A 22,840-nucleotide genomic window follows, 5' to 3' on the forward strand; every position below is an offset into this window, starting at 1 on the left:
AGGTTAAAGGTATCAAAACACTAAGGGCTGACTGCCTAGATTCACTACTTCTAGCTTTTTGGCCTAGGACCAATTACTGAAGATCCTTGTGCCTCAAAGTTTTCTTCTGTGAAAAGTGGTGTTAAAATAAGTATCTCTTTATGGTTGTTGTGACAAGATAAATAAAACACTTAAAACAGTTGGCACACAACTAAGATTATTTTATAGCAGGTATTAAATGTTTGCAAGATTACTTGGTACTTTAAAAAGCCTTGGCTGTGCTATCAATGGACTTAAATACAATACTCATAAGCCTAGTGTTAACAATTTCACTAAAAACTCTCCCACAGCCAGTCACCTCAGACAGTGGGTACAAGAAAGCCTGAGTAATCATGGGTGGTTCACACCAAATCAAACAGCACCAAAAACCTCAGTCTGCTTCTAACAGAGCCACTCAAATGCCTCATCTTCCTATGTGGAAGACAGCAAGTTGTTACAGTTTAGAAGATAAAAAGTTACCACCTGAGAGTAAGAAACAAGGTATTTTTTCTTAGATGAGAAAATATTAATGACCCCCCTTAACTCACTCATATTTATGAGTACCCCAAAATTCAACAGTCCTCTCAGTAAGTTTATCAGTAAAGCACTTCATATGAAGAGGGGATAAAGGGAGGCTATCCACCTCCTGCATGTCTGCAGAGAAAATGCTTTAGGTAACAATCCCATGTGCCGATCTGAGCAGAACGTGACTGATTTTAGCAGTAAATTTCTTAAATAAAAGAACAACTCATTTTTAAATCATTTTACTGTTTACACCATAGTCACATTAAAATTGGCAGAACTCCCATGACAGACAAGACAGAGACCTGTCATGCAAGGAAAAATAGTGAAGGTTTCATAAAGCTTGAGAGAAGTACCACGGTAACACAAGGATGGCTGCAGCAATCTCAGGGAGCAGGTAGGAACAAAGGGTGCTACAGTGACAGCTGGCCTGAGGCCACTGCTGTTTCCTAAGGGGAATTTCCTAATATGCTTGGTAAGCAGAGCACTTGTAACAGATGTAAACAGAATAGGGTACCATTTCTGCAGAGTAAATTCTACAGGTTCCTGGGCAAGGTCTACAAATCTCACATGATATAAATGGTTGCTGAATTAGGATTTTGCAAAGGCAGCCCCATAACCAACATCCTGGGAAATGTTACCACCAGTGAAATTCTTAGGCCAAAAAATAAATAGCCACACGTACCAAACCTACACACCGTGAATTAAAACGGTGCCATGTTAGGGCTTATGAAAGAACCAGAGCAGGAAACTATTCAAACAAAAGATCCTCATCCTTCTCTTCAGCCAAAAGATTAGCAGGCTCCATCACCTCTCCAGCTGCCCTCCGCTGTTCCAAGTCCTTCTCTGATTTTTCCTTGAGAATCTTTTTCTTCTCTTGGATTTTCTTTAACCTGTAAAACAAGGAGGGGATTTTCTGAACATGGTTTCAGTTCTAAGTAGATGTGATTTCTTCTAGTTTTGTAACAATAACATCTACAAACTAGAAAACTTTCATTTTTAGTGATTTATAACCCATTTTTAAAGTATTTGAGGTAGAACATAGACATTTTAAGCTAGTAACAGACTTCAAAAGTTACTATCCCAGACTGAATAAACTTTGAAATCCGCCCCTTAATAATGGAACAGCGTTTGAGCATTCAGACATTTAATAAAATTTTGGATCATTCCATCTGGATCACTACAACCCTGAATGTCACTGAAGGACAGAAACACAATAACCTCTTATAATTAAGATTATAAATCATACTCAGATGCTACTCAAGATCCAAGAAGGCCACATCCTTCCTGAATACTTGCCTTCACCTGTCTCCCACTTCTCGGAAGCTGGCACACTGACCCCTGTGTACTATACCTATTGAGGATCTGCTGTCCCTACAAGGCCTAACTGTTGATAACCAACTCAGGTAGATGCATCATTTCTGAGGACTGTGCTAATCCTCTAATGGTGTCATTTATCTGATTACATAATGCCCCCCAGTACTTTATACTTTCTCCTGGAGCATGTTCACTATGCAATACATAAATGTTAACTGATTAATTCCAGTTTCTTTTTATGTGGGAGACACCCAATCTAAATTAGGATTTCATTTTAAAGAATAATCAAGTCTATCAATAGTTTCTCCTAAGGGCCTTTCTAGAGTGCCACATTTTAAGTATATGCAAAACTCAGCATACATTAGTCTCCATAGCCTTATACCAATATTAGGTCTTGCTTCTCATTTATCACAATAAAATACAGGCTGTGCTAATTCTAAAGAACGTAAGCCAACATGTCTCTGAGAAAATCTAGCCTTTGGAATATGAAAACAAAAAATGACCAATTCCAACAAACCTATAGAACTCTTCTCGCTCTCTCTCATCCAGCTCTGTGATGATATAAGCAAGGGTACGTTCGATCCGGGGAATGATGACTAGGGTTTAAAAAAATAGATATGTGTGTATATATATATGTGTATATATATATATATATATATATGAGAACTTCAAACCTTTTTTCAAACTGCCAGTGCTCATCTGTATAATAGATACTTTTTCTAATTGTAAAATTAATGTACATTTAATACAGGAAAGTTGGAAAACAAAAAAAATAAAGTATAATCCAACCACCCTAAAATAACTACTGTAAATATTTTGGTATATACCTTTCTATTGTCCTTTCTATAGACCAATAACACTGAATCACAATATACACAACACTGAATATACTGGATTTATATGAATATGTAACACTGAACCACAGATGCTAGTTTAAACAGAACACCAATCCACTGTAAAAAAGTAAATCATCAGGGATACCAGGGTCAGGAGATCAAGCCCCATGTCAGGCTCCATGCTCAACATGGAGCCTGCTTGGGATTCTCGCTCTCCCTCTGCCCCTCTTTCTAACTCGCACTCTTAAAAAAAAAAATAATTAAGATAAAAAGTAGATCATCAAGCAAAGAGAATGCACTAAGTTGTAGAGTTTTACGGTAGTCATAAGGTGCTATTTTACATAGAATTTGTCTATCTGCTTCAAAAACTGAACTCACTGAAGATTTGGAACGATTTATAACCTTACCCATTTTGTTTTGCTTGCAATTCCACTGACAAAGCCTGGCACTAGCAACCAGCCAGGAAATGTGTGTGGTTTTGAAAAATGAGATAACCTCATCTTTAACACCAAAAGACCAAAATAAGTCCTGTGCTGTTCAAAATCTATTCCTTTCTTACCTTAAAATTGAGCATTTCTTTAATGAAAACGGAGTTCTTTGAACAGAAAGTATTGTGCCAACATTAAGTGTAGTTTTAGAACAATAAGAGATGGGGAAAAAAATGCATCAAATGGGAAAATTTTTAGGAATCAAGAAGAGCAGGACATAAAACTTACAGGAAAGGGATTTAAAGTTAAATATTTAACGTGTTCAAAAGATTACTGAATCACTGGAAAGAACTAAAGAAAACACTAGAGCTCTTGAAAAATAGTTTTGCCCTTTATTCATAACCAGGAATGAATAAAACACTTCAGAACTTTTAACTTCCCATTCCATTGTGTAACTCACCCCCAAATCATAAACATACTTCTATCAAAGCACTTAGTAACACTTTACTGCTGACTCATGGCCCTTCCCACTGTGGACAGGGGCAAGGTCTTATTCACCTTGTGATCAGTGCCGGATTCCCAGCAGTTACATAACAAATGTGGAGGTATGGACAAGCGGGTGAACAAAGAGCCTCACAGCAGCTTACACTCACCATGTTCAATGGCATTTACACGCCTGTTGGTTATCTTAATAGCTTCATCCAAAGTAACAAAGGAAGTCTAAAATAAGAGAACAAATAATGTAAGCATGAAGTCTTCCTAATCATGTCCTGTTCACTTGGCTTCACTCAGACTGCACTTGTAGAGAACATTTGGAAACCAAGACTACTTTTCAATCTGCTTAAACAGGAAAATTCTTGTGAGATTTCCACAGAGCTAATACTATTTCTATGCTATTCTAATTTGTTCACTTCAGATGTGCCTAATGTTATAAAAGTGGCAAGGGGAAAGAATCAGGCACTATTACATAGATCTACATTAACTGGTCACAAAAGGGAAAAAATAGCTTTCATGCATAAACTAGGTTATATTTACATTTAAATCCAGTATCCACTGTTGCTGTTCTCACCTACACAAGAGTGAAACTATACCATTGCACACACATTTTGTTAGTAGTAAGAAGTAGACACAAAGGTACAGAAGCCATCATTTAAGGAATCAAAACATCCCTGGCTTTTTTTACATAAAGTCACGGAAACAGTTTAAAGCAGTAAGTGCAGGATGTGTGGATTCAAGACCTGAAGCTTCCCCTCTCGGCTCTCAGATATCAAACCGCAGCAGGTCTCTAGTTCTCCTGCTACTGACCTGAAGTGAAGCCAGTTCCACCAGTAATTCCACTGCTTTGGCATAATTCCTCTTTAATTTAGCCAATTGTTCCCCACCTCTGGCTAAACCAGTCAGTTCGTAACCTGAAAGAACCAGTTAGACAACACTTGTAAGTAGACGTAAATAATCTTCCCGATAAATTTCCCAAAAAGAAGTCAGAATAATACCAACCAAGAAGAAACAAATTCACTAACCCCTGTTAAATGGAAACATTAAGTACCCATCCTACTCCCTAGGCATGCTGAACAGTGAACATGTTTGTTTTGATGTGAAGTTTTAAGCATTTAAGTTTTTATTTAAATTCAGGTTAGTTACCATACAGTGTAGTATTTGTTTCAGGCATACAATACAGTGATTCAACACTTCCATATAATACCCGGTACTCATCACAAATGTACTCCTTAATCCCCATCACCATCACCTATGTAACCCATCCCCCACCCAGCTCCTCTCTGGTAGCCATCAGTTTGTTCTCCAGAGTTCAGACTTAACAGTGAACATACTTTTCTCCCTAAGGAAGCTATTCTAAATATAACTATAGAAGAAGCTTTTAACCAACCTTCACTTTATTCACATTGTGCCCATCCCCTTATATCATATGGCCTGATGCCTGCCCATAGTACAGTAACTCTCCATTAACAAGTGACTCTCTAGGATGCTCCATTTCTTTATTCAAGCTGTACTAAATATCCTCTGTGAACCAATGAAAGAATAGTACCAAAAACTGTTGTTTCTATGAAGAAAAGTTGACTACTTTGAAAAGAATCAACAAAGATGTGTTACTACCCAAAAAATGCTATCAAATTAGGAAATTCTAATACAATTGTAAAAAATTGAGGCTGAGCTATAAAATCTAGGAAGATTCAGCAGAGAGTCTAAAACCTTAAAGAAATTCAAACTGGAAATTATAAACAATGCATTATGGGTGCAGTTTATGCAGAAAGACAACACAGAAGTCTTTTTTTAATAGCAAATGACTGTATATTTATCTAGGTGGAAATAAAACATTTTAAGACATCACAATGTTTTAAGACCCCTGCCATAACACTTTAACTAACCATCGTCCCAACTGTACCAGATGAGAAGGCTGCTAACACACTGGAGCCACTGAAATCAAAGAAGGTCTATCTAGCACCATTTTCCAGAAAAAAGTTTAAAGAGGAACCTGGAGAATCCAGAGACACAGACTACCCAAGTTTCACACTTACTGTCAGTTCCTTCATGGTAATGTTCGAACACTGGCAAAGTAACCCCTGTTAAATACAAAACGTGTGAATTACAAACATGCCCCTGAAGTACTGTTTCTTAATCACCACTCTTCGCCTGTGTTTCTTTTTCAGCAAATACTCAAAAGTCAAGAGACTGTCTGGAACTGGAACTGGTTTCAATAAATGAATTTAGGAACTTGCTATCTTAAGCGTTCATTCCTATTTAATAATCAAATTATCCTGAGTCATAAGAGATCTGTCACAATTTTCTTCCTTTCAGTTTTGAGGTATACATAAAATGCAGGAAAAAAACTGCACATATTTTACACATACATTTTGATGAATTTAGATACCTGGGTACACCCATGATACCATCACCACAATCAAGGCAATCAACCCATCTATCACCTCCAAAAGATTTATTGTGTCCCTTTTCGTGTGTGTTAAGAACACTCAACACAAGATCTACCCTAAGTTTTTAGGTACACAACACTGCATTGTTAACTATAGACACTATGTCATACAGCAGATCTCTGGAACTTATTTGTCTTGTGTAACTGTAACTTTATAGCTATTGAACAGCTCCCCATTTCCCCCACCCCCATCCTCTGGCAATGGTTTCAACATGTAAAGCCAATAAACTTGTTCTAAATAGAAGAGATTAGTTAGGACATGAAGATCTTGCTGTATGAACACATTAGTTTTTAAATGTCATTTTTTTCTTGGGGTACCTCAGTCGGTTAAGCGTCCGACTTCGTCTCAGGACGATCTCACAGTTCATGGGTTTGAGCCCCACATCAGGCTCTATGCTGACAGCTCAGAGCCTGGAGCCTGCTTTGGACTCTCAGTCTACCTCTCTCTCTCTCTCTCTCTGCCCCTCTCCCACTCGTGCTGTCTCAAAAATGAAAACATTAAAATAAATAAACGTCATCTTTTCTTCCCAGGCATGCTAAAGGGTTGAAAAGTTACCTGCTACGTTATCTTTCTTAGCTCGAATCTTCACTTGGGCTTTATTTACATTTTGAATTACTGTGGTGCTGCAGAAAGAGAAAAGGCCATGATTTAGTTGAGATTTTAGAGTGAGAAAACTACAGAGACTGATCAGGTAATTTCAACAAGGATGAGATAGCACAATTAAGTATGTTCCGAGAATGGTCTTTCCAGAAAAAGAAAAAAAAATCACTGCTGCAAGAAGAGGGCCTCAGAGAGTAAAGAATGAACAATTTTTCAAAACCTTAAGGGGGGAAAAAAAGTTACAGAGAGGGAGGGAGGCAAACCATAAGAGACTCTTAAATACTGAGAACAAACTGAGGGTTGTTGGGGGTGGGGGAGAGGGGAAAATGGAGGAGGGCACTTGTTGGGATGAGCACTGGGTGTTGTATGGAAATCAATTTGACAACAAATTATATTTAATATAAAAAAATTAACCATAAGAAAATAACAAAAAATTATTTTAAAGTACATGGATTGAGTTTTCAGTCAGGCATGTGGTGCCAGAAAGGTGATTTAAGGACTTTTATTCAGCTAATGTAATTTAGAGAAAATTCGTTCCTTCTAACCTTCTAGATTTGGCTAAGCAGGACTTTAATTCCTTTAACCTGGAACCTAACTTCCATCTGGTTTTGTCTGACTCCCCAGTTTGTTCTTATAGTGTTTTCACCATAACCACCCTAAAACACATTCACATTCCACTCATACTACTGATTCCCTGTCTCTGCTAGAAAAGTCAATGCAAGGTGCTGTCCCACAAACACTGGCAAAATTAAAGTCCATCTCTTCACAAAAGGCCTTCTGCCCCTGAGGCTGTAAGACCTGCCCATTAGGTAATGCTCCCGGATAACACAAACTAAGAATGGAGACACTGTATCATTGGGTAAAGACAACAAAAATGAAAAACCCTGAAAATTTCCACCTCTGCCCCCAAATAGCCATTTGCCTTCAGGAAGGCACTGAATTTAAATGAGGAATAACAATGCTTGCCTGGTTTACCTCACAAGGTTATTTGGGGAGAATCATACAATGTAACTGGCAAAACCCCCTTTGTAAAACAAAAACATTTTATATTCTTTGTAAAGCATGTACTGATGTGACGAAGGCCTTAGAGAATTTATGCCCTTTAACAACCAATTCCATTCTCAAACTTATCCTAAGGAAGTAATTCTACAGAAACAAAAAAATATATATACATGAAGATGTTTACAGCATCTTTTCTAATATTCAAAAAATCTGAAAATCAACCCAAAAGTCCACCATTAGAAATGGTTAATAAATTATGTACATTTAGAGAAAGGTTATACAGCTATGTAAAAACCAGGAAAAATTTTCATGATACAATGTTAAATGAAAACAGACTAGGGGCGCCTGGGTGGCTCAGTCGGTTAAGCGGCCGACTTCGGCTCAGGTCATGATCTCGTGGTCCGTGAGTTCGAGCCCCGCGTCGGGCTCTGTGCTGATGGCTCAGAGCCTGGAGCCTGCTTCTGATTCTGTGTCTCCCTCTCTCTGACCCTCCCCCGTTCATGCTCTGTCTCTGTCTCAAAAATAAATAAACGTTAAAAAAAAAAACTTATAAAAAAAAAAAGAAAACTATAAAATGTTAAGTACCCTGTGCCTCCAACTGTGTAACAGACACATGTGGATGATAATAAAGGCACTAGTGTTAGGGTGACAGAGTAGTAGCAACGAACACTTGCACCCCCATCGTTTGTCTTTATTGCTTCTATGGTTTTCATTAAGAACAGCTTTGAAGTGAAATTATGAACATGAAAGCACTTTGATTTTTCAAAACACCCCATTAAGTCTTACCTGAAGTCCCCTGCCGTGAACTTGGCCTCTGCAAGTGAAAAGGCAGCTTCTCTCATCACTTCACCCATCAACATTTTAGTCTGGAAAAGCATAAACCAACAACTGATCCAACCAAGTTTATTACACGGAAAAAACATCAAAATTACATTTCTTTAATAACCAGTATTTTATGCCAGGTGCGTGCCTAAAATAACGACTTGATAACAAAAATATCCAATTTTGTTTTAACAGTTTTGGTTATGGTCAGTTAATAGTGTTACAAAACCATACAGTTTATAATTAAAACATCAGAATAAAGACATTAAGAAATAGAAAACGATCTTTACTGAAGGACCAATCTTATTCCTGAATGAGTTCATGCCAATTTGCTCACTGCAATGCAGTCAAAATCTTAATGGCATAGTGGCTTTAATATAAACGAAATATTTAACGTTTGAGAATATTCAATAACCTTTTTTAAAAAAAAGTTAGGGCAGAAGGGCAGAGTTGCCAAGTATTAAAAATGTATAGCTACACGGGTGCCTAAGTGGCTCAGTCAGTTTAGCATCTGACTTCAGCTCAGGTCATGATCTCACAATTTGTGGGTTTGAGCCCTGCAATGGGCTCTGTGCTGACAGCTCAGAGCCTGGAGCCTGCTTCAGATTCTGTGTCCCCCTTTGTCTCTGCCCCCTCCCCCCCCCTTGCACTCAGTTTCTTGCTCAAAAAATAAACATTAGGGGCGCCTGGGTGGCGTAGTCGGTTAAGCGTCCGACTTCAGCCAGGTCTCGATCTCGTGGTCCGGGAGTTCGAGCCCCGCGTCAGGCTCTGGGCTGATGGCTCAGAGCCTGGAGCCTGTTTCTGATTCTGTGTCTCCCTCTCTCTCTGCCCCTCCCCCATTCATGCTCTGTCTCTCTCTGTCCCCAAAATAAACGTTGAAAAAAAAATTAAAAAAAAATAAATAAATAAACATTAGAAAAATTGCTTTTAATGGGGTGCCCGGGTGGCTCAGTGGGTTAAGCGTCCGACTTCGGCTCAGGTCATGATCACAAGGTTTGTGAGCTTGAGCCCCATGTCAGGCTCTGTGCTGTCAGTTCTGAGCCTGAAGCTTGCTTCGGATTCTGTCTCCCTCTCTCTGCCCCTCCCCCACTCATGCTCGGTCTCTCAAAAAATGAATAAACGCTAAAAAAAAAATTTTTTTTTAATTTTTTAAAAATGTATACCTACAATAAGGAAATTCATTCGATATGGGAAAAATAAGACAATGAAACAGAACAGTACTGAGAAAGAGTTGCAAGCCTATATGGGAATTTGGTAACAAAGAGACCATTCAACTGGCCACCCACTTACAAAATGATAAAGCTAAATCCCTACCTCTTCACATCTCTCTCACTCACACTCACACACACACTCTCTCTCTCTCTCTCTCTCTCCCCAGAAGTCATTAGTTTCAAAAAAAACTATAAAGCATAGAATATTTTCTTAATCTTTTTAGGCCTTTCTAAGCATTATGTATAACCCAAGTACTATGTTAAAAAGAAAAAAAAGACTTCACCAAACAAGAAATATTTTTTAAAAAGGCTAGGAGAAAATATTTTTGGCATTTTACACACTAACCAGACTATTGTAGAACTTCTACAAAAAGATATTCACCAAGAAAATCAAATTACCAGTAAACATGAAAAGATGCTCAACCTGACAATCAAAAGTAGTGCAAATTAAAAGATACCAATTTTAGTCCCATAGATTGGCAACAAATAAAAAAGATTACTAATACCCAGTTATGATGAATTTGAGAGAATAGGTGCTCTCATAATCATTTGACAGGAATGTAAATTAGTATAACAACTTGGAAAACAATTTGACAGTTATCCATCAAAAATTTAAATGAATAAATCCTTGAGATTCTAAGATTTTTCCAGAGAAATGCCAGTACATATACTGTCAGAAGGTGGAGAAGGGACAGTCGAGCATCTTCCAGGCTAAGACGACACTCTGAGACCGAAACCCAATGCAAGGCACTGCAGACCATTTACAGTTTTATGCAGGGAGGGACCAACAATCCAGGCAGCTCTGCAGCTATCTCTGCCAAGTCTGGATCATAACCCCCCAGCTTTTATAGAGGGGGTGGGGGGTATGGTGGGGAGATCACAAGGGAGTTACCTAAAGTGATACCCTCTGTGCACCAGCCATCTCTACCAGTTGCCAAGCAAAGTCATTGCGCAACACGAACAAGATGGAACACTGACAAATGGGAGTCAGTGCTGTCAGCGTTACTACACTCTACCCTCAACATCTTTATGGCCCATATAACCTTTACACACCCTTCTTCCACAATGACCCTACGGACAGGTATTGGGAGGGGACTTGCATCTCTATACCACAGCAGCAACAACAGATCTGTACGACCAAAGAAAATACTTAACTACAATTTCCCAGCAACGCTTTCTGCAGACCCAGCAGTCAGAGCAATTGTCAACTTCAGCGTAAGTGGTGGCCTATGACAAGAAGACGCTTCCAGACACAATAGAAACATTAACGATGCAAGGTTAAGGGCAGTAAGAAACGTTTTACAGGCAACAGGTGTGGCAAATCTTCATTCATAAACAACAGGGTAGTGGTTTGGGCCCCATGAGCTAAGAACACCCCTGGCTTATTTTCCCTGGGAAAAGACCCCATGTATTTTGCCCCTTAGTATCATCAAAGGGTGTACCTATATTGTACAGGGGCATTTCGGTTTGCACTAACAACCCTACCTCAATACCAAGCATCAGAAATTCAGAAGCAGTTATTTGCATGTGCTGGGCCCTGACCAATGCATAATAAAGGGTTAAGAATACTACTGGATGGGAGGCTGTGGCCCCAAGGGATTAGGATACCAAGCCACCTGGAGGAGGCATTCCAAGTTTATTTCCAATGAACTAAAGTCTTACCATGTGGGAGGTCTTGTAGCAATCACAAAAGGAGGCCCTCCTCCCCCAACAGACCATGGGTCTCCAGATAACACCTGCACGAGAGCTGCAAACTGCATGGGTGTTGCTGGTGAGGTGTTCATATGTAGATGTCTGTCTTGCTATGGGCATAGCTTTAAGGAGATGAATTGCTGGTTAGTCTTGGAGACCATCCTTTCAGGGATCCACCCGTGATAAAGTCTTTAATGTGCTATTAGCCCATTCATCCTTTCAATTAGGCCTGCAACAATGAGGCTGTACGGCAGGTGGAAAGTCCGTAATATACCCAGGTCTCTGCCCATTTTTGGATATCATGGCCAGTAAAATGTGTCCCTTGATCACTGAGTAGGGGGTGTTTGTACATGCTCTCCAGTTTTGTTAATCTGTTACAGTTGCAGCCTGATTAGCTCTTTTTATAGGCTAAGGCTTGTACAAGTCCTGTGCAAGTGTCCACACAGGTCTGTACATATTTGTGCCCTCCCAATACTGGCAAAGGGCTTATGTAATAGATCTGCCAGTGAGAAACAGAGTTTATAGTCCACCCAATACACCCCAGGGTGTGGCATAAGGTCCATCGCTTGAGATGGCACTGGGGGCAGTTCTTGTCAGCAGCTTGTAGACTGAATATTTTACAGAAAAATGTAATCTCATTTCTCAGGTACTTTTGGGACCTCAGTGTCCTGATTTATGATGGACCCATTCTGCTACATCAGACAGGGTCAGCATTTTCTCCAGCTGAAGGGCTCATACCCAGACTAGAGCATTTGCCTCAGGATTGCCTGGTAGTGTGGACGGGGAGTGAGCAGGGACATATGCCATACTTGGATGGCTGTTCGATGGCTGCATTGGGCTTAGAGCATACTACCCAAACATCTTCTCACAGTTCTACTTTCCGCAGGGGTCTATTTAATATAGCCCAGCCTTCTTTGTGCCATCATTGCATCTATGTTGTCAACCTTTACAACACTGCCCAGCTGTCAGCAGCCAAATTGATGGGCACTGGCTCATGTGTCAACACAATCCATACCATTTTCAATTCTGCCCACTGACTTTGATTAGTTCCTACAAACCAAAGTACATCAGAATCCAGCTGGATGGCAGAGGAATGCCAAATAGGCAAGTTTCCCCAGCAACAGCCATCAGTATACTATGCACCTGCTGGAGATGAGCCTACCTCTTCCCTTACTGGGGGCGGGAAGGAAGCATAAAGTCAGACAATTCTGAAGTTGGGCAGGGTCGATTTAAGTGACCAGCCCTAGTACCAGGTGCAGCTCATGAGAGAGGAGGTTCCTCCTCTGTAGATAAGCATGCCATTTCTGTAAGGTGCTTACCTGGGCACAGGCACTCTTAGGTTTGCTGAACATGTCTGTCCTTAGTTCATCCTCCTACCAGCAGAGAGGTTCGTACCATCACAGGCAAATCAGCACTCAGGCCTTCCATCTGCTGCAGTGCAAGATATATAACTAATACCTGTGCTTCCACGGGATTCTACCTGGCTTCTGTTTCCTTCCATAATTGAAGCCACAGAATCCTAACAGGATCCGTTTCCCATTTCATCCATCCCACAAGCCCCAACCAAACCCTTCTAGACATGAATTTACATCTAATTCACAAGTCACAGCTGGCATTAATATCCCCAAGGTCTGTACTTGTTTTACTGTCATTTTTTAGGATAGCCTCTTGTTGGTTTGCACCCCAATCTCATTAGCTTCCCCTCCTAACCAAGGCATATAAAAGGTCTTAATGTCTGCCCTATCACACTAGACAGGCAATAAGTAGTCTTCAGTAACCCAGTAAACCAACAAAAAGCCTATAATTCCTTTACCGTTTTAGGGACTAGGAAGGTTTACATTTTATCAATGACCATCTGTGGCATCACTGGTCTTACACAAACTGATGATGCCCGGGAACTTTACTGATTAACCCAGTCTTTGGATTTGTTGGTATTTACCTCTCACCCTCAAGACTTCACACCTAGAATGAGGTGGCTGCTTGAGACAGGGAGGATAAATCATCATAAGTTAACATAACACTGACATGATGATAAAGCACCATCTCTTCTGAAAATATTCATTTTTCCAAATCTCTGGCTATCATCCTGTGACAAACAGAGGGACTAAGGAGATACCCTTGGGCAACACCTGGAAGGTCACTCGGGTTCCACACGAAGGGAAATTGGTCTTGGGATTCACATCCTAATGAATGCTGGAAAAGGCATTAGACAAGTCTAGCAGGTAATGATAAGTCTTAATGGATGCCATGATTTCCCCTAACAATAAGGCTGTATTAGGTATCATGGCATGGATGAGCAGAGTAATTTTACTGAGTTCCCTATAATCTACTGTCATTTGCCAGGTCCCATTAAATTTCACTATAGGCCAAACCAACTACTGAATGGGCTTTGAGCAGGCCTGATTACCTCCACCTTTTCTAATTCTTTAATGGTGGCAATAATCTCATCATGCCCCCCCTAATAAGTAGCTCATATCATTTTATGTTTATTACTCTTTAGAAACCAGCAGCCGTATAGGTGCGCATTTTGCCATGACCCACAACAAGTTTCACTACTTGGATACACAACTGAATCCACCTGTCGTTGTTAGATTCAGATCCTGCAGAACATTGATGCCCAAAATACTCAGAAATGTGGGAGATATGCACTAGAAAACAACAGGCAGGAAGTCTGCAATCTGTAAGTAAAGACTAGTTTGCAGAACTTTGATAATCTGCCCCACATAAATATCTACTGCCTTTACTTTTCCCCCAAATTTCAAGGGGTTTCCGTAAGTGTGCATTCAGCTCCAGTGTCTATTAGAGCTGGTAGTCTGTAAGTGCAAGACCAATAAATGGTTAATTCAACATGCAGCCTCTGTTTGCCCCCTACTGCAAGCAATGTTAGCATAATCCCTAGTCTCTAGGGGTAAGGTGTATCCACTCCCAAAATTCCTGTTAGCAGAGGTGCTCTGGGGAACACACCTGGTTTTCTTGAGCTTTCCTCCAAGGGAATAAACTGCTTTCCCTTAAGCAATGTCTTCCATAGGCTTACCAAGACCAAACTGGGTTGTGTAGATTTTCTCTCCGGGACCTATATAAAATTAGATCTTGGCAATAATTTTTGAGAGACCTTGATGGACCCCCTCTCTGCCATTTTATCATTGGCAGGACCTTTTGTTTTCCCATTTTTCAACCTATTTCCCTTATGACAGATTCTTCTGGTTTGACTTGTCAGCCACCATAGTAGCTACTATAGCAAATGGGTTGATTAACCAAAGGGACAAGAACAGATACTAAGTCCCATATCATGCCCCTGGGGCTGACTGTAATATAAGGTCTTCAATACCAGAGAAAAATAATTCTTTGTTGAGGCCTCTAAAATGCTAGGCATAAATGGCAGGTTTCATTCCCAGTTCACGTATAATTTCTTGTAGTTCTTGCATAGAGATCAGGGAATATCCCCTTTGCTAGGCCAAGTTTTTTTTTTAATTCCCATTATATTTCAGTTTTTATTAATGGTTGGCTCACAGTCACAGTCACAAGTTCAGCACACTGGTATGTAACGCATTATTTATTCTCTAATTTGTTTATTCATTACTATATATAGAATATATACATATATAATTAAAGCTGAATTGGGTCCCCATGAGGTATATGTTGAAGTCCTAACCCCGGTTAAAATGAGGCCTTTAGGCTGGAATCTAATTCAATCTGACGTCCTTTTAATAAGAACATTACAACACACAGAGAGACACCACAGAGGAAAAACCATGTGAGGACACAGCCATCTGCAAGCCAGAGACAGGCTTCAGTTAGGCCAAGTTATCTTAATACTAGCATTTATCCAGTCAAATTAGCTAAGTGCCCATGATTCTCACCTAGGACTGTGGCATGTATTTGTCACAAGGCAGGTTGAGCAGGGACTGAGGCCATTTTTGACGTCCCAAACCTCCACCAGAACACCATCTTCCCCAGTATCCCACAGTCCCAACACTCAAGCTGCCACCCCTTTTTCGGCCCTCCTTCTTAAAGTGGCTGACTGGCTCCACTACGTCAGGGGCAGAATATTCCCTCACAGTCGTTTCCTGAGCATAGGAATTTCTTCTGCTCGTCCTCAGGCAAACAAGCAGCCTGGGGCTCTGTTCCAACCAAAGGGCATGCCTATAAATCATCTTCCCCCTCTAGGAAAACATCCTCCTCATCAGAGCCATTACCCCAGGGATCGCAGGCCTCAGGACGCCAACTCTCCTGAGACCTCACAGTTCTCCCTTTAGTGCGAGGTAGTGGGCACTCACCCTCCTCCGCCTGCCACCAACGGCCATCATTCCCAAGTGCCCCACCCCCCCAACCCTGCTGCTGGATTCCTCTGGACAGAACAACCCTAGGGGAAGAACGTGCTGCTCCCACATCCTTTTACAAAGCCAATGCCACCTCTCCGGTCCGTTCCAAATCCCTCTCTACTCCCAACTCTCCCTCCATGGCACCTCACAACACACAGACCAACTGCCAAGCCACCGCCACAACTGGTATTCCACTCTCCCTTCTCCTTTTCTCCCCCTCTCCCGGTTTCAGGCAGGCTATACACCAACCCCTTGGACATTTTCAGGGCACCCCCGCACTCACACACCCGGCCAAGTCTCCCCATGTGGCGGTGGCTAGCCAGCTCAGGCTCCCCCCACCCCTGGCCCCTAGACCAGGCTAGCTTCACTTTCAGTTTCCTGGCTGGCTTGCCGGCTGGTAGAAGATGGAGGACGGACACTGAGAAGGCACTCAGAAAAACAATGCAAGCCTCTCAGAACCGGTTACACCCTTTTACTCACAGTAACTTACCAACAGGGAGGGATCAGGAAGCCTAACGACCCAAAGAGCTACTGTCCGCCAAGCCTGGCCCATAATCCCCTGCTTTTATAGAGCAAGGGGCATGGTGGAGTGGTTACAGGATAATTACCTAAAGTGGCACCTTCTGTGCACCAACCATCCCACTAGTTACCTCGAGCAGCTCTTCCAACCACCTCTACTACTTACCTAAAGTGGCACCTTCTGTGTGCCAGCCATCTCTACTAGTTACCTAAAGTGGCGCCCTCTGTGGGCCACTTTAGGAAAGATCAGGACAAGCCTTCCCACATTCTGGTTACGGCAAACATTAACCTCCATGGAGCCTGGAACACATAGCCCCAAAGTCATAGTGCACGCATGAACAAGATGGAGGGCCAAAGATGGAGTCAGTGTTGTCAGCACTCTTACACATACACAAAAGGATTTAAGAGTACCCTCCCCCACAAAATAGTAAAACTACACATTCATCAACAGGAAAACGGCTAAATTCCATTGTCCATTCAATGGAGTACCATGCAGCTGCTATAAAGAAAAAGGAAAATCTATGCACTGATGTAGATAGCTGTCCAAACTCTGCCAGGGGGAGCAGCCAGGAAACGTTATTGAATTATATAACAATTGCATGTCTGTTGCTAAAAACATCATGAAAGACAGACAGGGAGACTAAAAGACTAAAAATCAAAATGTCATGAAGAACTCTGGGAAATGAAACAAGGGTAGTTAGGTAGGGGAAGAGGAGTAACTTTCACTTTTTGAATATACTTCCATATTCACATAGCAATTACCCAAAAAGCAATGAATTGAAACATACTATGGGCCAGCACTGTTCTAGGGACAAGAAAGTCTCTGCTCTCAAGGAACTAACCAACCAAACAAGAAAATATGCAGTAATACATACTACAACTAAAATAAGGAAATGTGACAGAAGTAAATATGGTGGTCACTTCTGATTAGGTAATGAGGGATGGCCTCTCTGAAGAGACCAGAAAGGCCAGAGGAGCAAATCACAAGAAGTTCTGAGGAAAGAACATTTCAGGCAGAAGAAACAGCTACTGAAAAGGTCCTGGAGGAAGATGGTACGGAGAATGTTCCAAATGAGATCAGAGAGGCAGGCAGGGGCCAGATGGGATCAAGTGGGGCTTTGCAGGCAAGAGTAATGAGTTTGAATTTTATTAAGTAATCTGAAACTTGTTACAGTGATGATGGTATTTTTACTTTTGAAAGAAAAAAAAATTAGGGGCGCCTGGGTGGCTCAGTCAGTTGGGTGTCCGACTTCAGCTCAGGTCATGATCTCACGGTTTGTGGGTTCGAGCCCCGCGTCGGGCTCTGCGCGGACAGCTCAAAGCCTGGAGCCTGCTTCAGTTCTGTGTCTCCCTCTCTCTCTGCCCCTCCCCTGCTCACACTCTGTCTCTCTCTCTCAAAAATAAATAAACACACAAAAAAATTTTTTTTAAATAATAAAAAGACAAAATTTTAAATTAAAATAACTTAAAGAAAAATTTAAATGCCAATAGCCATGCTAGATTTTCCTTAGATACCTCTAAAATAACTGTTCTAAAAACAGTTCATTCTACCTCTATTATCTTCTTTAGGATCTGTCGAAATCGAAGAGTTAGAGCATCAGATTTTTTCTTCAGGAGGTTTCGACCTGTCTGTGCTCCTTTTAATCGAGCCTTCATGATGGTCTGTGCCCTACACAAACAAAGTTAGAGACATTTATTCCCACTGTTTAAAAGACATACAAATATCTCCCCAATACAGTGTTAAAATCATGCTTCATTCTTTGATGTCATGAGAATAAGAATATATAGGACTTGTGCTGACAGTTACAATTAATTGGTTTCTCGATACTGTAGATTTCCACCCTCAGCATTCCATAAATAAGAAGTTCATTTATTTAAAACAGAAACAATTCTTTAACCAATATCTGGAATTAGTTATTAAATTATGATAAAATTTATCAGGAGTTCTATCTTATAATGCCACCATAGTTAAAATATTAATTTGATTTGTAAGTTAAAATAATATCTGTGTTTCCATTACACATGTATTAAGCATTTAAAAAAAAATCTGTCCACTAATAAATATCATAATTTGAAATGCACTTACCTCAGGACCAACAATTCCACTTTGAGGAATTTATCCTACAGATTTACTCCCACATATACACAAAAATACACACAAGGTTAAGGATGAGTACTCCAGCCTTATATGTAGTAGCAAAAGGGTGGATATTAGTGTCCCATAAATCATGGTTCTTCCAAGGGAATGTTATGCAGTCATAAAAAAAAAATAAGAGGAAGGTAGATCTACATATGCTCCCTATTTTATATTTTCTTACTCATACAAAATAAGGGATAAATATGCTTATTTTGATACAGAGAATATTTCTAGAAAAGATTCACAGAAACTGATAAGTTTCCTTTGGGAAATGGGACTGAGTGAAAAAAAATGGATTACTTTTTACTATTATATTTATATTCCTTTGAACCTTTTGAGTTTTATACCACAACCATTTATTACTTTTTCTATTAAAAGTGTGGCACTAATGTTTTCATATCATCAGTCAAAATCCTACCAGCAATCATTTTATTAATTTATAAATGATTCTAGGAAACAATGACACATATAAGTAAAGACTTCTGAGAAGTGGCAAACTACTGAAGTCTCCTTACCTCCTTATTCCAATCTTTTCCTATCAGAAATCCCAATACAAGTCAAGAAAGTAATAGCAGAAATTGACATTTCTGTCCTTCCTACCCTATGCCAGGTAAAATTTAATTTTTAAAAAAAGTGGGTAATACAATTTAACAATATGTTGTATAATGTTGATAAAATGATTTGTATAAGGGGATATAATTTCATATTACCAGTGTTGTAACAAACTGCAAAGTATCATGTATTAATGGACTTTTGGGTAAATTCCTAGATTTTACTCATCTTTTACCATAGGGGAAACGTTATTGAGACAATTCTATAGCTGGAAGAAACTTTAAACATCATCTTGAAAATGAGACTTAGAAAAACAAAACACTTTCTCACTCTAGGTGAAAAAAATAAATAGACTTAAACAGATTTCTGACTCCAGTGCCTTGTCCAAGGCTCAAAGCAAGGCTCAAACCTAGTCCCACTGTATCCCAAACACATGCCACGCTGCCTATTAGAAACAGCATCAGATGGGGCGGGGGATGCCTGCGTGTCTCAGTAGGTTGAGAGCCGCCAGACTTCGGCTCAGGTCATGGTCTCACCTCACGGTTCATGGGTTTGAGCCCCGCATCAGGCTCTGTGCTGACAGCTCGGAGCATGCTTCAGATTCTGTCTCCCTCTCTCTCTCTCTGCCCCTTCTCGACTCACTCTCTCTCTCTCTCAAAAATAAATGTTAAAAAAAAAAGAAAGAAACAGCATCAGATGAACAGTTCTCTCTTTGAAAACTATCAGTGACTGACTTTGTACTCACTGGCCTCACTGAAGGTCTAAGCAAAGCTGGTTCAGTTTCCAGCCTGAGCTGGAGCTATCCTCCCCAATGTGTACATTTAACATATCATATTGTTGACACTAAGGACCAGAATTTGAGCTCGAAGGGCTGGATCAAATTTAAGTCAAATCCCAGTACTGCAGATTCCAGCAAGTTTATTGTAAAAAAGATAATCTGGTTGATAAAACTGAATTTACCATGCTAATTTTAATTTCCTCCCAGCTAATGGCACTTCTGTGAAACAGACAAATTTTAATTCTTGAGATTTGAAGAGTGACTTGCCCAAGGACTTACAGCCAGTATGTCATAAAACCTGTAAGATGCAAGTATCTGACACAGAAGTCACGAAAATATTTTCTATCCTAGCTCTTAAAACACATATTCTTTTATAAGTTTCAGAGCCACTTGACCATAGGAAAAATGTATGACCTTCATCTAGAATGATGACTGTTTTCAGCTGAATCAAACGCATCTGACTGCATGACAAAATACCCACTGCTAAGCCTTAGGGAAAATATTTAGAGAAGCAGTTACTTCCTGCACCTGATTTTCCTCTCAATCAGCAAGCTGAGTGCTCTTAAATAGCAGTTTTCACCTTTTGGAACCTATTAGTCTTCCTGTATAAGTCCAAAGAAGTTTATTTTCACTTTAGTCTCAAAGTAAAAACAAAACAAAAATGCTAACATTCTGACTACTATCAAAGATAAACACAGCCAGACATTAAAATGGTGAAAACAGAATTTGTTCAGTAACCACTAACAGTGGGAGAAAGAGCTGAGCTCCATTCTGATTTGTGCAGAAGTGGTTGGGTATTTCAAAGGAATAAGGGAGAGGACTAAGAGCAGCCTCAAGAAGGGTCACAGAACTGAAAAATTACCAAGGGTTAGTCAGTAAAAATGACTTTAGGCAAGCTGTGTCTACTAGCTGGCAATCATGAAGTTAGGATTCTATCCTCCCACAGAGACTGGCAGACAGAGGCCCTATCCTTCCTAATATCTATGTTTCAAAGAAATGGCTTTCAGGTCCTTGAGAAAGGGACTTCTAAGTTGTAGAATAGACATATACATCTCAAAAAGAAAAGAAAGGATTCATAATTGTAAGCTACTTTTACTGAATGCCTTAAGAAAGGGAAGTCAGGAGCCTATTGTCAAGTATTGGATCGTGGCATCTGGGTGGCTCAGTTGGTTAAGCGTCTGACTTTGGCTTGGGTCATTATCTTCCAGTGCATGAGTTTGAGACCCGCATCAGGCTCTGTGCTGGCCGCTCAGAGCCTGGAATCTGCTTTGGGTTCTGTGTCTCCCTCTCTCTCTGCCCCTCCCCCTCTTGCTCTCTGTCTCTCTAAAAAAAAAAAAAAAAAGAAGAAGAAGAAAAGAAAAAAAAAGTATTGGATAGAACAAACAATAAATTCTCCTGGAAGCACGGAGCTTTCTCAGGCAGCCATGTTGATGGCCTTAGGCCATGCTAGAATTTGGTGGTCTCTCAGCACAGACATTTGGTAAGACTCAAACTCAAGTACTGGGAGTTCTGCAGATCTCACTACTTCAAAGTAGCCTTGATCCTGACCTATTTTACAGGCAGTGCCTTTCTCCACAATGGGCTTGCTTCCCACCTAATACAAATATCTACTAGAAAATCAGTAGGTAAAGGTAAAAAATAACAAAATCCCAAAACGCTTTCATTTCATTAAGAACTGCAGCCACCCTGGAAAGAAATCTAGGAGTGAGTTTGAATATAATTCTTTTATTTTAAGCATTCTCAGATTCTCTAGGAAAAAGATCAAGATGAAGAAAAAGAACAGAACACCCTCAAAGAAATAGGACCACAATCTAAAGATCTAAATGTCAGAGGCAAACCTGATTTCCTGCTCCTTGCTGGAAAAAACAAACAAGACAAAAGGAAGTGGAAGAAGAGAGAGAAAATAACAATCTATACTTTCCACACATTGTTAGGCACATTTGAGAAAACTACAAAACCTTTTACAACTGTTCAAACACTTAGGGCTTTTTCTCCTGCCAAAGAATTCAGACAAAAGAGAAAGGCAGGCCACAACTGGGCAGATTCCAAGGCATAGGTTCACTCAAGGAACATTTTTTGTAGACTTTCTATTGATTATTAAGACACTCTTCTCCTGGAGAAAGCTCACAGTCCAGGGGGAAAGATATGTAAACAAATATCCACTTTACAGTGTGATGGGTGGTATTAACAGAGGTCTGAACAAGGGGCAATGGTGATGAAGCAAAAAAAGAGTGTCTGGGAAACTCAGGGATATCTTTCAGCCGCAGGTGACATTTCATGGGATCTTAGAAAATGAGAAAAGGGATCCAAGATCGAATCTGACGTCCACGCTAGTGCAATTCGATTCAACCCCCAATTTGGCCTAGAAGCCTCTTCTATGTGCTTACCACAGTAAACTTCCCTTCTCAAAGTATTTATGAAACCTCGCTGGCCTGTCCATCTCTCCGCTAAACTGTAAGCTCTCTAAGGCAAAACTGGCGACGATTCATAGTTCTATAAACCCAGTGCCCAGCTCAATAAGGGAATATGGAACGAATGACTCGATTAATGAATAAAGACTGCGGACCTCCATAAAAACCAGCAGTTCGGACAGACTGTTCCTACGGCTTGGGATCTGTCCAGTCTGGTTCCCTCAAAGGAATATGTGAGGGGGTCATCAGGAAGCGTCGTCCCAGACTCACGAAAAGGGACGGGGTGAGCTCAGGATCTACCCAGGAAACAATGAACCTCCCTGCTAGTCCAGGGTATGGAGGGGTCGCTGCTCCGAACAGGCGTTCATGAACCTATGAATGCTGCTCGACCCGTTCTTTTACTTACATGCGCGAGGGAAAGATTTCAATTCGGTCTTTGCCCGACATTCTGACGATGATAGCTCGGTTCGAGTCTGGGCCGGGCTATCGTGGCTGCAACACCCACAGCCACAGGGACCTCCTCTACGGGAGTCAGCTGGTTGTATCACCTGACCTCCTCGCGTTGCTAAGTGGCAGCCGGGATTCTTACACACGCATTCTTCACTTCCGCTTCCTGTTGGCACTTGGCGGGGGCGGTTGGGGAGGACAAAAAAAAAAAAAAAAAAGGCGATGCCCGGATGTTGAGGCCTCGCCCCCTCCACCCCCGAACCGCCCCTCACTTCCGG

At 40.7% G+C, this 22,840-nt stretch overlaps 1 protein-coding gene across 4 annotated transcripts; it reads right to left on the reverse strand.

Annotated features, from left to right (window-relative positions):
* Positions 1–766: 766 nt before the first annotated feature.
* Positions 767–22,725, reverse strand: ATP6V1D (ATPase H+ transporting V1 subunit D). 4 transcript variants are annotated; one of them, XM_045451330.1, is made up of 9 exons: positions 22,522–22,725; positions 17,789–17,906; positions 8,458–8,537; positions 6,625–6,692; positions 5,656–5,700; positions 4,427–4,530; positions 3,775–3,841; positions 2,375–2,453; positions 767–1,433 (listed from the first exon to the last, which is right to left on the reverse strand). In XM_045451330.1, the coding sequence occupies exons 1-9, from the start codon at positions 22,560–22,562 to the stop codon at positions 1,292–1,294; spliced, it is 744 nt and encodes a 247-aa protein (XP_045307286.1). In that variant the 5' UTR covers positions 22,563–22,725; the 3' UTR covers positions 767–1,291. The 4 variants fall into 4 exon arrangements, with proteins under 4 accessions (XP_045307286.1, XP_045307287.1, XP_045307289.1 ...); XM_045451331.1 differs by lacking the exons at positions 17,789–17,906; positions 22,522–22,725 and adding exons at positions 11,367–11,518; positions 12,716–12,919; XM_045451333.1 differs by lacking the exons at positions 17,789–17,906; positions 22,522–22,725 and adding an exon at positions 16,209–16,309.
* Positions 22,726–22,840: the final 115 nt, after the last annotated feature.

This window comes from Leopardus geoffroyi, chromosome B3 (assembly GCF_018350155.1).
Source record: "Leopardus geoffroyi isolate Oge1 chromosome B3, O.geoffroyi_Oge1_pat1.0, whole genome shotgun sequence".
Taxonomy (NCBI): Eukaryota; Metazoa; Chordata; class Mammalia; order Carnivora; family Felidae; genus Leopardus; species Leopardus geoffroyi.